Source organism: Hemitrygon akajei, chromosome 5 (genome assembly GCF_048418815.1).
Source record: "Hemitrygon akajei chromosome 5, sHemAka1.3, whole genome shotgun sequence".
Lineage (NCBI taxonomy): Eukaryota > Metazoa > Chordata > Chondrichthyes > Myliobatiformes > Dasyatidae > Hemitrygon > Hemitrygon akajei.
Genome location: NC_133128.1, coordinates 173,019,665 through 173,033,600, shown reverse-complemented (window position 1 = coordinate 173,033,600; position 13,936 = coordinate 173,019,665). Strand labels below are relative to the sequence as shown.

At 38.4% G+C, this 13,936-nt stretch overlaps 1 protein-coding gene across 2 annotated transcripts in view; it reads right to left on the bottom strand.

Annotated features, from left to right (window-relative positions):
• Positions 1 to 13,936, bottom strand: part of slc25a12 (solute carrier family 25 member 12) — an 83,724-nt gene that overhangs the window by 29,958 nt on the left and 39,830 nt on the right. For both annotated transcript variants that reach the window (XM_073047229.1, XM_073047230.1), the window contains exons 7-10: positions 10,132 to 10,270; positions 8,939 to 9,032; positions 8,587 to 8,671; positions 777 to 861 (exon numbers count right to left, since the gene is read on the bottom strand). In XM_073047229.1, the coding sequence (XP_072903330.1) occupies positions 777 to 861; positions 8,587 to 8,671; positions 8,939 to 9,032; positions 10,132 to 10,270 (403 nt within the window). The remainder of the gene's footprint in view (positions 1 to 776; positions 862 to 8,586; positions 8,672 to 8,938; positions 9,033 to 10,131; positions 10,271 to 13,936) is intronic.

Here is a 13,936-nt window from a genome sequence, read left to right as displayed (position 1 = left end):
GCAGTGACTGGGTGGTAGATAGAATGATGACTTTTAAGATCCAACTAGCTAAGCTGTCTGGAGAATTCATGCAATTATACAAAACACTAAAATACCAACAAGAACCAATATTCTAGAAATGGAAAATTATACATGCAACAAATCAAAATGAATGGGAAAGTTCTACTCTAAGTTTTACAATTTCTTGTTCAAGTTGCAATCTGATAAATCTCAATGAAACTCTTTACTGAATCCAATTAGATTAAACTGCACCTTTAATGAAATTGGCTTATAAAAATTGGTACCAATTCCAGAAGTTTTTCTCAATGTAATGTAGACAAGGCACATGCAAAATGCAAGGGAAACATGAAGCCAGAGAGGAATATCTGTGTGCTTTAAAAAAAGACTTCACTTGCATATCATAATACAGAATTTTTTTAAAACAGCACACAAATCTAGATTTTATCTTAATCCTTGGATTTTCTTTTAAATTCATCTTGAAACACTTGAGATAATTTTTCCCATTAAGTATAATTAATATGCTTCATAACTTGATCCGGAAGTCTGCTGCAATTATTGAGCTTTTGCCCCAAAGACAGTCTGGAGCCAGAAGTGGAATTGCAGTATTATATCAATCCTCTGATCACAAATACATATAAAAGGAACTTTACAAAGCCTTCCAGATACGTCCCTTTATTTCAATAGCTTGCACCTTAGCTGATTTGGACAGGACTGGATTGATGAAATCCTGTTTTATTAGCCAAGGTTTTTGAACAACATTGCGACATATCACTCACCTCCAGCAACTGAGCCCAAAGTGAACCTGTAAACAGATTCAGCAGCTTGGAGCCATATAGGCCTGCTGGTATCACTGAATGATTGCTGGAACAGAAAAGACAAAGGAGTGGAATGTGGGAAAGTTAGCTGTTCTATATGTTTCTGCTTAAAAATTACCGCAAATCTTGTTTGGAATTACACAAGTTACTATAATATAAAACCAGGCAACTTCACATTTGGATTAACTTCAATTTATATAAAAACTACTTCTTTAGTAGGAGAATATATTGCAAAAAGCAGCAATAATCATCTTAACTAGTTATGCTCATTTCATTTCCATAACCAAGTTTTATTTAGACAAATGAAAAGCACAAACCAACATACAATACTTTTGCCTTGCTGAATACAGCTGTCCTAAGGATAAAACCTATTCTTTTGGAACCTTCTTTCCATGTGGATTATTTCAAGCAAATGAAAAATATACCAGTTCATATCTAAAGCATTTAAGTATGCTGAATTTTATTCTTTTATATTTCTTCAATACAATTTTCAACAGGCTTACAAAGCTATCATTACTGTGATCAGTAAAACTGAGTACAGCAAGTTGGTTGAAGGGATACTGGCTGTATCCAAATTTTCCATAAATAAGGCATATCTTCTGTGAAAGCAACTCAAGCTGCAAAAGAAATAGTTTTGACTTATTTACACCCCATCCCCACACTAATACACATAGAAATTCTGTGAGAGTGATTTGGTATCTCAAATTTTTGGATAGCAATTTGTCAGCTGTGTAAGGGTGAAATCGATAACCTGAACAGCTGTAACACATGGGTGGTGGGGGGAATATCTGTATGTGGCTCGAGTGAATTTGTGGCATTGCAGGTTCTCAGGGCTGCCCACTTGTTTGTCCATGTCAAACCTTTCTAATCTCTCATCTCTGAACGAAGTAAGCAGAGTGAGTTCAGTTTTCCCCTTTTTCATCAACTTGATGTTCCATAAAACAGGCACAACATCAGTAATCCACAGCAAAAAGTATTTTAGAAAGCAGGATAAAATAAACTTGAGCAGGATAAATAAAATGAATATAAAGCAGAGTAAAACAGTCCTAAATGATATCCTCATACCAATCATACCCTTAGTTCTGATCAACAAGCTCCAAAAGCTGGACCTCCATACCTCACTTCTGCAACCAGATCCTTGACTTCCTCATCCAAAGACCAGAGAACGTGCAGATCAGAAATAACATCTCCTCCTTGCTGACAATCAATACTGGGACAGCTCAAGAATGTGTGCTTAGTGCTTAGCCCACTGCTCTACTCACTCTACACCCACGATTACGAAGCTAGGCACAGTTCAAACGCCATCCATAAATTTACCAATGATACAACAATAGCAGAATTTCAGATGGTGGTGAGGTGGTGTATAGGAGCAAGGTAGATCAGCTGATTGACTGGTGTTACAACAACCCTGCACTCACGCCAGTACAACCAACGAATTGATTGTGCACTTCAGGAAGTGGAAGTCAGAGGGATCAGATGTGGAAAGGGTGAGCATTCAAGTTTCTGGGTGTTAACTTCTCTGAGGACCTATGCTGGGCCAAACAAATTGATGCAATTACAAAGAAGGCACAACAGCTGCTATATTTCATGAGGAGTTTGAGGAGAATTGGTATGTCACCAAAGATTCCCAAGTTTCCTTAAATGTATTTTGGAGAGCATTCTTAACTGGCTGCATCACTGTCTGATATGGAGGGGCCAGTGCACAGGATTAGAAAAAGCTGCAGAAAGTTGTAAAATCTGCCAGCTCTATTATAAGACCATAAGATATAGAAGCAGAAGTGGGCCATTCGGACCACTGAGTCCACTCCACCATTCAATCATGGCCGATCCAATTCTTCCAGTCATCCCAACTTCCCTGCCTTCTCCCCATACCCTTTGAAGCCCTGGCTAATCAATAACCTATCTATCTCTGCCTTCAATGCACCTTCAATTGGCCTCCACAGCTGCTTGTGGCAATAAATTCCACAGATTTACCACCCTCTGATTAAAGTAATTTCTTTGCATCTCTGTTCTAAATGGTCGTCCTTCCTTCGTCAATCCTGAAGTCGTGCCCTCTTGTCCTAGATTCCCCTACCATGGGAAATAACTTTGCCATATCTAATCTGTTCTGGCCTTTTAACATTTGGAATGTTTCTATGAGCTCCCCTCTCATTCTCCTGAACTCCTGGGAATACAGCCCAAGAGCTGCCAGACGTTCCTCATACGGTAACCCTTTCATTCCTGGAATCATTCTTGTGAATCTTCTCTGAACCCTCTCCAATGTCAGTATATCCTTTCTAAAACAAGGAACCCAAAATTTCACACAATACTCAAAGTGTGGTCTCACAAATGCCTTATAGAGCCTCAACATCACATCCCTGCTCTTGTATTCTACACCTCTAAAAATGGATGCCAACATTGCATTCGCCTTCTTCACCACCAACTTAACCTGGAGGTTAACCTTTATGGTATCCTGCACAAGGACTCCCAAGTCCCTTTACATCTCTGCATTTTGAATTCTCTCCCCATCTAAATAATAGTCTGCTCGTTTACTTCTTCCACCAAAATGCATGACCATACACTTTCCAACATTGTATTTCATTTGCCACTTCCAACTTCCCCAGCATCAAGGACACCTTCAAAAGGTGATGCCTCAAAAAGACAGCAACTGTCATTAAGGAACCCCATCACCCAGCACATGTCCACTTCTCAATACTACCCCAAGGTGGAGGTAAAGGAACCTGAAAACACACACTCAAAGCTTCAGGAGCAGCTTCAGATTTCTGAATGGACAATTAATCCATGAACACTACCTCAGTATTTTTACCCTCTCTTTTTGCCCTACTATTTAATTTAATTTTTTATGCATACTCATCATTGTAATTTATAGTTTTTATTATTATGTATTACAATGTACTTCTGCTAGAGAACAACAAATTTCACAACATACACCAGTGATATTAAACCTGATTCTGATTCTAAAGGGTAAACATGAGTGCAATCAAAGAAGAGTTGACACAGAATAATACAAAGATATATAACCATAGATGATCAAATGTTGGTTTTAAGTAACATCCTAGAGAAGCAGATAAACTTTTGAAAGAGGATTACCAAGCTTAAGGATTTGACAACTCTCAGTATAGGCGCAAAAGCTGCAGCAGTTAAGACAGGACCTGCTTTAGAGGATGGAATTGAAGAGTGACAAGTATCTAAAAGGTATGGGAGATTTGCAATGAAGGTGAAAATACAAACACAAAAAAAAATTACAGCTTAACCAGAAGTTACATTGCTCTGAAACAGCAGCATGGAAATGGTTAAGATAATAGGCAGCAAACTGCAGCTGTACAGGACAGCTGCTGGGACGATAAGCTTCCATGTGAACAGCTATGAAGTAGCAAGGAGAAACTCAGCAGACCAAGATGAAATTATGGATGCAAATGAAAAATTGCAAGACACACACTAACTAATGGGCACTAAGGTATAAATGGCCATTAATGTATAGTTTCTTTTGGTTATTAACACTTGAAGAATGTATTGTGACTGCTACATATTAGCAAATAAATAATTAGAAAGTGCACAAAGTTTTCAATTGGGTCAAACACTGACCATTCTGAGCAGTTTCAGAACGGTTTGATGACAAGGGCTGGACTTTTCTCCCTGTGCACAAATAAATAAAGCATGATTGAGAAATGAGAGCAAGTTGTCAAAGTCCAGTTAATCGCTAACAATAACAGCTCCAAATACATGTGCAAAATGTGCAGCAATTAACAAGGGGGCTCTTTTTGAGGTTGGAATTGGAGAGTGGCAAACATGTAGACCTATGGAGGAATTACAATAAGGATGAAAGTACACACAAAAATGACAGCAGTGCTCTGAATTAGGACCTTAAGCTTATGAAGCACTGAACTGGGAAGCTGGCTAATCAGGCATTGGCAGTGCCAGTTTTAGAAGAAAGAAGGGCACGAAGTGTTTAGCAGCTGTGCAAAAATAGATTCAAAGTCCAGTGATGCTGTAGAGATGGAAATAACCAGTCTTATGTGCTGGAGCACATCTATAAATAAAAGTTCATCTTGGATGCAAGACTGTATCATATTTGAGCAGGTAAGTTCAGCCTCAGTCAGATACCATGGAGAAGGATAGAGGAATGAGAATAATGGCCAATAACAGCGAGGTAGAAACAGGCATTCTCATATACAAGTGGAAAATTATGCATGTTCAGACACGGTCACCAAGAGTAGCAGGCAGATGATAAATAGAACAAAGCAAGGTAGATCCGAGGGAGATACCAAAGGTAGCTGTAGGAATTTAGAAACAGAATCCATTACAGCTGATCCTCTTGCTGCAAGCAAACAGGTAAGAATACCTTCAAATGTAGGCAGACTCAACTAACTGACAAACCAAAGGCTGTGGAGTGGGATGGTATGATAAGCTGCATCAAAATATATTTTTAAGATCAATGAAGTCAAGGAACAATAATTTACATAGGATGCAAGCTATGAATTTGAATTGATAGATTTCTAGAGAGGCTCAGTGAGGGACAATGATAGCAAATCTAATTTCAAAGCCTGCAGGTTCATCTTAAAAGATGTAACAGGCTATAAGGAGTTTTATTGGACTAAAGTAGTTTGTAATATCTTGACTATTAAGGTCACCACTAATAACACTATATAATCAAATAAAGAGATCTCCTGACTGACTAATCTTAATATTACTCTTAACTAATACTTCTATGAGATTAAAGTAGTAAAATAATATTCCAGGACACCGCAAGTCTAAATACACAAAAAAATTCTCTATTGAGTTATTTGCTTACATCTCAACCAGCTAATATAGTGAGAACAATAAACCTTAAGCTGTTTTCACTCTATTTCTCTCTCTTTTTGATCCTTTTCTCTCTCCTTTTGATCACTGGAAGATCAGAATGGGAATCTATGCATGGAGCCAAAAGAAATGCGGTAGATCTTCAATGGATTTTTGCATCTGTATTTACTCGGACACACAGTCCATTGAAGTGTGGCAAAGCAGCAGCAAGTTCATAGACCCTATACAGATTAGAGAGGAGGAAGAGGAGGAGGTGTTTGCTGTCTTGAAGCAAATCAGGGTGGATAAATCCCCAGGACCTGACAAGGTGTTCCTCTGACCACATGGGAGGCAAGTGCAGAAACTGCAGGGGCCCGAGCTGAGATATTATTCTTAGTGACAAGTGAGGTGCTGGAGGATTGGAAGACTGCTAACGTTGTTCTGCTGCTTAAGAAAGGCTCTAAAAATAAAACAGGAAATTATAGGCTGCTGAGGCTGACATCAATAGTGGGAAGGTTATTGGAAGTCATTCTAAGGGACCACATATATGAATACTTGGATAGACAGGGACTGATTAGGGATAGTCAGCATTGCTTTGTGCATGGTAGGTCAGGTCTAGCTAAACTTAGAGTATTTTCAAGGAAGTTTACTAGGAAAATTGATGAAGGCAAGGCAGTGTGTTGTCTACATGGATTTTAGCGAGGCATTTGACAAGGTCCTGCGTGGAAGGTTGGTCAAATCAAGATAAGGTAATAAATTGGATTACACATTGGCTTTGTGGAAGAAGCCAGAGAGGTAGTAAATAGATGCTTCTCTGACTGGAGGCCTGTGACTAGTGGAGTGCCACAGGCATTGGTGCTGGGTCCGTTGTTGTTTGTCATCTATATCAATCATCTGGATGATAATGTGGTTAACTGAATCAGTAAATTTGCAGATGACACCAAGATTGGGGGCTGTAATAATCAGCAGGGAAGACTATTAGAGCTTGCAGCGGTAACTGGAGCAGCTGGGAAAAAAAGGTTGATAAATGGCAGATGGAATTTAATGCAGATAAGTATGAATTGTTGCACTTTAGTAGGACCATCCACAGTAGATCTTGCACAACAAACATAGAGCACTGAGGAGTGTGGTAGAACAAAGGGATCAGGGAGTACAGGTCCACAATTTCTTTGAAAATAGCAGCACAGGTGAATAGGGTCGTAAAGAAAGCTTCTGGCATGCTGGCCTTCATAAATTAAAGTACTGAGTACAGGAGATGGGGTGTTATGTCTAAGTTGTATAAGATGTTGGTGAGGCTTAATTTGGAGTACTGTGTGCAGCTTTGGTCATCTACCTCCAATAAGGTTGAAAGAGTACAGAGAAAATTTACAAAGATCTTGCAGGAACTAGAAGCCTGAGTTATACGGAAAGATTGAATAGATTAGCTCTTTATTCCATAGAATGTAAAAAAATGAGGGGAGATTTGAAACAGGTATAGAAAATTATGGGGGGTATAGATAGGGCAAGCAGACTTTTTCCACTGAGGTTGGGTGGGACTACAATTAGAGGTCACAGGTTAAGGATGAAATGTGAAAAGTTTAAGGGGAACATAAGGGGTAATTTCTTCACTCAAGAGTGTGGAACAAGCTGCCAGCACAAGTGGTGCATGGATGGCAGGGGTATGAAGGACTGGTCTGGGTGCAGGTCAATGGGACTAAGCAGTTTAAATGGATCGGCATGGATTAAGTGGACCGAAGGGCCTGTTTCTGTCCTGTACTTTTCCACGACTCTATAACTTTCCTCAGTTACCTTGTTTTAAAAGTGGCAGCTGAAATTGTAAATTAAGAAACTGCAGAAACATAGATCCAAAAGGAAAAATAATGAGAGCATGTGCACTTCTCTGCAAATGCTTACAGCATCCACAGAATTTAAACCAATAAGACACTGAAAACTGCAAAATTGAAAAGAACATGCAAAATAACGTGATAACACCAGGGCCTATGGGAATACATACAAGCTAGTTAATATCTAATGTTTCCAAACTTCATTCCAAAAGTAACACATAATTATCTTACATTGCCAGAGGAAGTTATGTCAAAATGTGGAGATGCAACAATGAAATTCTCAATTTGCTGCAAGTCTGACTGGTTAAATTGACTGAACATGTTAGAACACTTACTTTCAATCTTAACTGGTTTTGCTGTTATTACAGCAATTCTGCTCATTTGCTCTAGTGGACTCAGTTACTGTTTTTATTTCATCTGATAACTGGGACTAACAACCAGACTTAAAACCTTTTATGGTTGGCTCATTAATCTCCTCAAAAGAGGCTGCATTCTTCTCTAATGCTTATCCGGGTTTGAGAATAACCTTAATTCCTTGATAAATACACAACCAATTCAGGAATGTGTTCAGCTAAACCCTCTGCTGACAACATACAATTTTATGAAGGAAAAATTCCATTGCTAGTACAAACTTGTTACACTCACAGACACTCAACCTGAAGTTTTTCCCTCACTTTGCTTTATACCCTCTGTTTGCTTTCTCCTAGCCAGGTTTTGCCTATAATTTTTCTCTGCCACCAGTTATCTGCTTTCCCCACTCTCTAATCTTCACTCTTCTCCAGCAAACTTAAACTCCCTTGATTCAACTCCATTTCTTGCTCTCCTTTCTCAGCCCATCTACTCTTCTGTCCAATCTACCCTTTCCCAACATCCAAAAGCCTTTTGTTTAAATTCTTATTCTAAATCATCCTGTTATTTTTGCATGGATTGCATATTTGCCTTTAATGCATGCCATTATTTGAATGAAGGCATTCAAATGTTAATGCAAGCTTCAAAACAAAATGACCAAGGATTTCAGAATATTTACAGTCATTTACTCAGAGCAAATTAAGAATGCAATTCCAAGGCCTTATAAAATACCAGTAGTATAAATTCATAATTTTGCTGTCCTTTTAATATTCTCCATCAATATTGTTAAGCAATTGTATTCATCTCAATTTGCCTCTTACCTGCCTCTGGATTTCAGCCAGGTTATAGGGTAGGGCTCCTTCCTCCAATGGTGCTATTCTTTCAATATCTGCCAGAGAGACTCGTCTGAAGACAAAACCCAGGTATTAAAAGTGTAACACACACTGAGCTCAATATGTCTTATCTTTGTTTTGCTGCAATAATTATAACACAGAACAAATTTGATCAGAGAAAGATTTTTTTGCTATTTAGAGTTAAGATTTTAATTGTAATTGATATCTAAATACAACTTATTTTGTTATCATCCACCAAGGTTACCATACATTCAAGTGAAACAAATGAATATGAAACTAAAAAATTAAAGAATATCCTTCTGTTTAAAAAATGCATTACCCGGTTGGACTATACAGAGCCACAAGCTGGAAAAGGATATCAACTTCCAGAGGTGTAATCTGTCCAAATTTATTGGCAGCATGAGAAAACTCCTCTAAATTTCAAAAGAAAATAAAGATTATATAGGTCATTTTCAATGACAAATATAGTACATAGTACAGATAAAAGCAATTAGCATTTGGGATAAAACTCTTCCTGAAACCAAGACAGCACAGCGCTCCTTGGTATGAAATTAAAGAAGCAATGGTACATTTCCAAGTCTGCAAGAAGTTGGGAAACCTGCAATTGGGTACAGAGCCATGAACCTACTCCTTTTCAGAAGGTGCTATCAAAGTAACTTGTATGAGTAACTGCAATACATTTTGTGGATAATATACAGTGGATAATCAAAGCTTAGAGTGATTTATGGGATGCCAAACAATCAGATTACTTTGTCCCAAATAGCATCAATGTCTTTTATAACAGTGGTACTGCTCCTGATTCATGCCTTGTGGATGGTGGAAAAGCATGGTGGTATTAGGGGGCCAGTCATTTGCTGCGACAACTTCTGATCTTCCCTTGTAGCTATGATATTTACGTAGCTACACCATTTGACTCTCCAGTCAGAGGACACTCAGGATAGTGAGGGAGATACGCCAGTTTATTTGTCTAGTGCTACAATGATAATACCTAGTACAATTCTAAAATAAATGCTATAAAAATAGCCAAGACCCAATTTTCCAAAGTCATCAACATCAAAGTTCTTCTATAATATAATTTGCAAGTAAATTAGATTTAAGTTTAATTTAGCATGAGTACCTGTGCTGGGACCAGATTATTCAAGTTCATACTGAGAGCAACTGCAGGTTCATGAATGATTTAAAGTTGTGAAGTAACAAGGATATTCTGGCATATTATCAAGTAGGACCCATGTCATTGTATAGGGTGTATTTAGTAAAACTGCACAGGACAAAATCATTTAGTTTCTACTGTAGTTTTTAGATTCCTTTAGATTTATGTTTTCTTTCTCCAACTGCTCTTATCCAAAAGTATTTAAGTTCTTTATTGACATTCTTTCTCCTTTTCTGCCTTTATTAACCTATCAATTGGATGTCTTCATATTTAACATGTCCCCTGATTTTTCCCATCCTTTCCATTATAAATTTACTGCATTTTCACTTGTCTGGAGGAGGGAAATCAAAGAATGCTTTTACCTTTAGTAACCTCCACATCTTTTCTGGTGCCTGCCAAAGTGCTGTATATCTTCCTAATCAGTTCCATATTATTCAACAAAGAGTTGAAAGCATTGAAATAAGAAAAGCTGACATTATGAGAACTAGTTCCACCTGCTACCTGTTGAATAAAAAGAATAGTCTTGTTTTAAATAGCTGTAAACCAAACCCTCCAAAAAAAATAAACTTTGAGAAATCACTATTAATGCTGCTCAACTAAAAGTGATAAAAATTCTAAATTATCAGAGTATTATACCATATAATATAGACCCATTATATTAGCAAATCCTTTTAAATGTCTCAAGCAATTCAGTTTAATTACTGCTTGGATTATAATTAGAATATGCAGCTGATATTCATGATGGATTTTAATTTAAAAGTATTAATACTGAGAATGTATTGTGTCACATACATTATCAGTAAATCGGATGTTGCCATAATAATTTCTCTCATCGCAAATGGCACAATTAATTTGTATTTGTGTTGAATAATTGTGGATAGAGCTAAGGAATGGCAAGGGTAAAAGGACACTGATGAGAGTTGTAAAAAAAAGCTCCTAACGGTAATAAGGATGTGGTCTACAAATTACAAAGGGAGATAGAAAATGCATGCCAAAAGGGCAAAGTTACAATAGGCATGGGGGACTTCAATACATAGGTAGTTTAGGAAAATCATGCTGGTGCTGGATTACAGGAGAGGTGGCTTTTTACAGCAGCTTGTGGATGAGCTCACTAAACGACCTACTATTCTGCATTGAATATTGTGCAATGAACCAGAATTGATTAGAGAGCTGTAGGTAAGAGAACCCTTAGGGAAAAGTGATCATAAGTTAAAGTCAGATGTATCAGTATTACAGTGGAGTAAAGGGAATTACAGAGACATGAGAGAGGAGTTGGCCAGAACCGAACGGAAAAGAACACTGGCAGGGATGCAACCAGGGCAACAATGGCTGGAATTTCTGGAAGCAATTCGGAAGGCAGATGATATATACATCCCAAAGAGGAAAGTTAACACAACAGTGTTAACAACTGTTAACAACAAGAGAAGTCAAAGCCAACATAAAAGCCAAAGAAAGGGCATATAATAGAGCAAAAATCAGTGGGAAGTTAAGAGGATTGGGAAACTTTTAAAAACCAACAGAAGGCAACTAAAAAAGTCACTAAGAATGCAAAGATAGAATACAAAAGTAAACTAGCCAATAATATTCAAGAGGATACCAAAAGTTTCTTTAGATACTTGAAGTGTAAAAGAGAGGCAAGAATGGATATCAGAGTGCTGGAAAACAACGCTGGAGAGTTAGTAATGGGGAACACTGAAATATCAGACGAACTGAATAAGTGTTGGGATCAGTGTTCACTGTGGAAGACACTAGCAGTATGGTGGAAGTTCCAGGTGTCAGGGGGCATGAGGTATGTGAAGTTACCATAACTAGAGAGAAGGTTCTTGGAAAACTGAAAGGCCTGAAGGTAGATAAATCACCTGGACCAGATTTCTGAAAGAGGTGACTGAAGAGATTGTGGAGGCAATAGTAATGATCTTTCAAGAATCAAGGTTCAAATTTCAAGGTTCTGGAAGAGTGGAAAATTGTAAATGTCACTCTACACTTCAAAAAGGGAGAGAGGCAGAAGAAAGGAAACTATAGGCCAGTTAGTCTGATATCAGTGGTCAGATGTTGGAGTTGATTATTAAGGATGAGGTCTCAGGGTACTTGGAGGGACATGATAACAGAGGCCTTGGTTTCCTCAAAGGAAAATCTTGCCTGACAAATCTGATGGAATTCTTTGACAAAAGAAGCAGAACAGACAAAAGAGAATCGGTTGATGTTCTGCACTTCGATTTTGACAAGGTGCCAAACGTGAGGTTGCTTAACAAGCTACGAGCCCATTGTATTACAGGAAAGATTCTAGCATGGACAAAGCATTGGCTGATTGGCAGGAAGCAAGGAGTGGGAATAAAGGAAGCCTTTTTGGGTTGACTGCCAGTGACTAGTGGTGTTCCACAGGTGTCTGTGTTGGGACCGATTCTTTTTATGTTATATGTCAATGATTTGGATGATGGAATTGATGGCTTTGTTGCAAAGTTTTCAGACGATATGACAACAAGTGGAGGGGTAGGTAGCTTTGAAGAAGTAGAGAAGCTACAGATGAACTTAGACATATTAGGAGAATGGACAAAGAAATGGCAGATGGAATAGTGTGTTGGGAAGTATATTGTCATGCACTTTGGTAGAAGAAGTGAAATGGCTGACTGTTTTCTAAATAGAGAGAAATACAAATGACTGACTTCTAAAGGGATTCTCTAAAGGTTAATTTGCAGATTGAGTCTGTGGTGAGGAAGGCAAATGTGATGTCAGCAGTTATTTCAAGAGGATGAGAATATAAAAGAGAGGATGTAATGTTGAGATTTTATAAGGCACTGGTGAGGCCTGACTTGGAGGATTCTGAGCAGTTTTGGGCCCCTCATCTTAGAAAGGAAGTATTGAACCTAGAGAAGTTTCAAAGGAAGTTCATGAAAATGATTCCAGGATTGGATGGCTTGACATATGAAAAGCAGTTGATAGCTCTGGGCCTGTTTCACTGGAATTCAGAAACATGAGGGGTGACCTCATTGAAACCCATCAAATGGTGAAAGGCCTTGATGGAGTGGATGTGGAGAGGATGTTTCCTATGGTGTGAGAGTCTAAGATCAGGGGACACAGCCTCAGAATAGAGGGACGTCCTTTTAGGACAGAGATGAGGAACTTCTTTAGCCAGAGAGTGGTGAATCTGTGGAATACTTTGCCAGAGGCAGCTGTGGAGGCTAAGTCTGTATGTAAATTTAAGGCAGAGGTTGAGATTCTTGATGAGTATGAAGGGATACGGAGAGAAGGCAAGAGGTTGGGAGTGTGAGGAAAAATTGGATCAGCCACAATGAAATGGTGGAGCAGACTCAATGGGCCAAATGGCCTAATTTTGCACCTATATTTTATGGCATTGATTTAATACATTAAACTATGTGATTGTTACAGCACATTGTGCGATTACAGTTCTGATTTTAAATTAGTGCCTTTCTTTTTTCTCAGAAATGCTACCAATGCTGTGAACTGCCAGCATTACTGTCCTTGAGAGAGTTGTATCACCATATTGGACAGTGTCCAGTGAAAGTCAGTTACTGTTGGTTTTTTACCATCCGTTTTAAAGGTTTTAAGTGTTTGCTAATGTCAGAGTTATCCACATGCATATATTTGGCCAAGGCTTATGCTGGCCCTGCCATGTTGGAGCACACATGGTCAGAAGGTCAGCAGTGCTCTGCCTGTTATTTTACAGTTGACTGCTCTGGAAGCTGCTGCCAGAGAATTTGCTCCAGATAAGTGTGGCCCTAGCCAGTAAGCAGAGATGGCTAACTTTGCGAGGACATTTCATGTCTGTGGTTATGTCACTACCTTAATTGTTATTAAAACTCAAAACCCAATTAGAAATGAAGATTTCATTAGCAGGCTTTAGGCAAAAGCAACTGCGTGCAGAGGATTGTGTGATTTGATAACATTCAGCAGTGCTGATATTTGGAAGCATGTATTATAGGTTACAGAGAAATAAATAAGTAGAAATGGAGTTAAGAGAGCTAAACATGTCTACTTTGATTCAAGACTGCCATGATCACCCTCAAGACAATTACTACTAGATCCTCTAAGTGACCAAAATATCAAGCATCTACCTTTGTAAGATCTTTCTACAAATTCTTACATCCCAAAAGCACCCATGTTTAACCCATGTCACTCCAGACCTGTGTTCTTTCTTTCCAAAAGTGA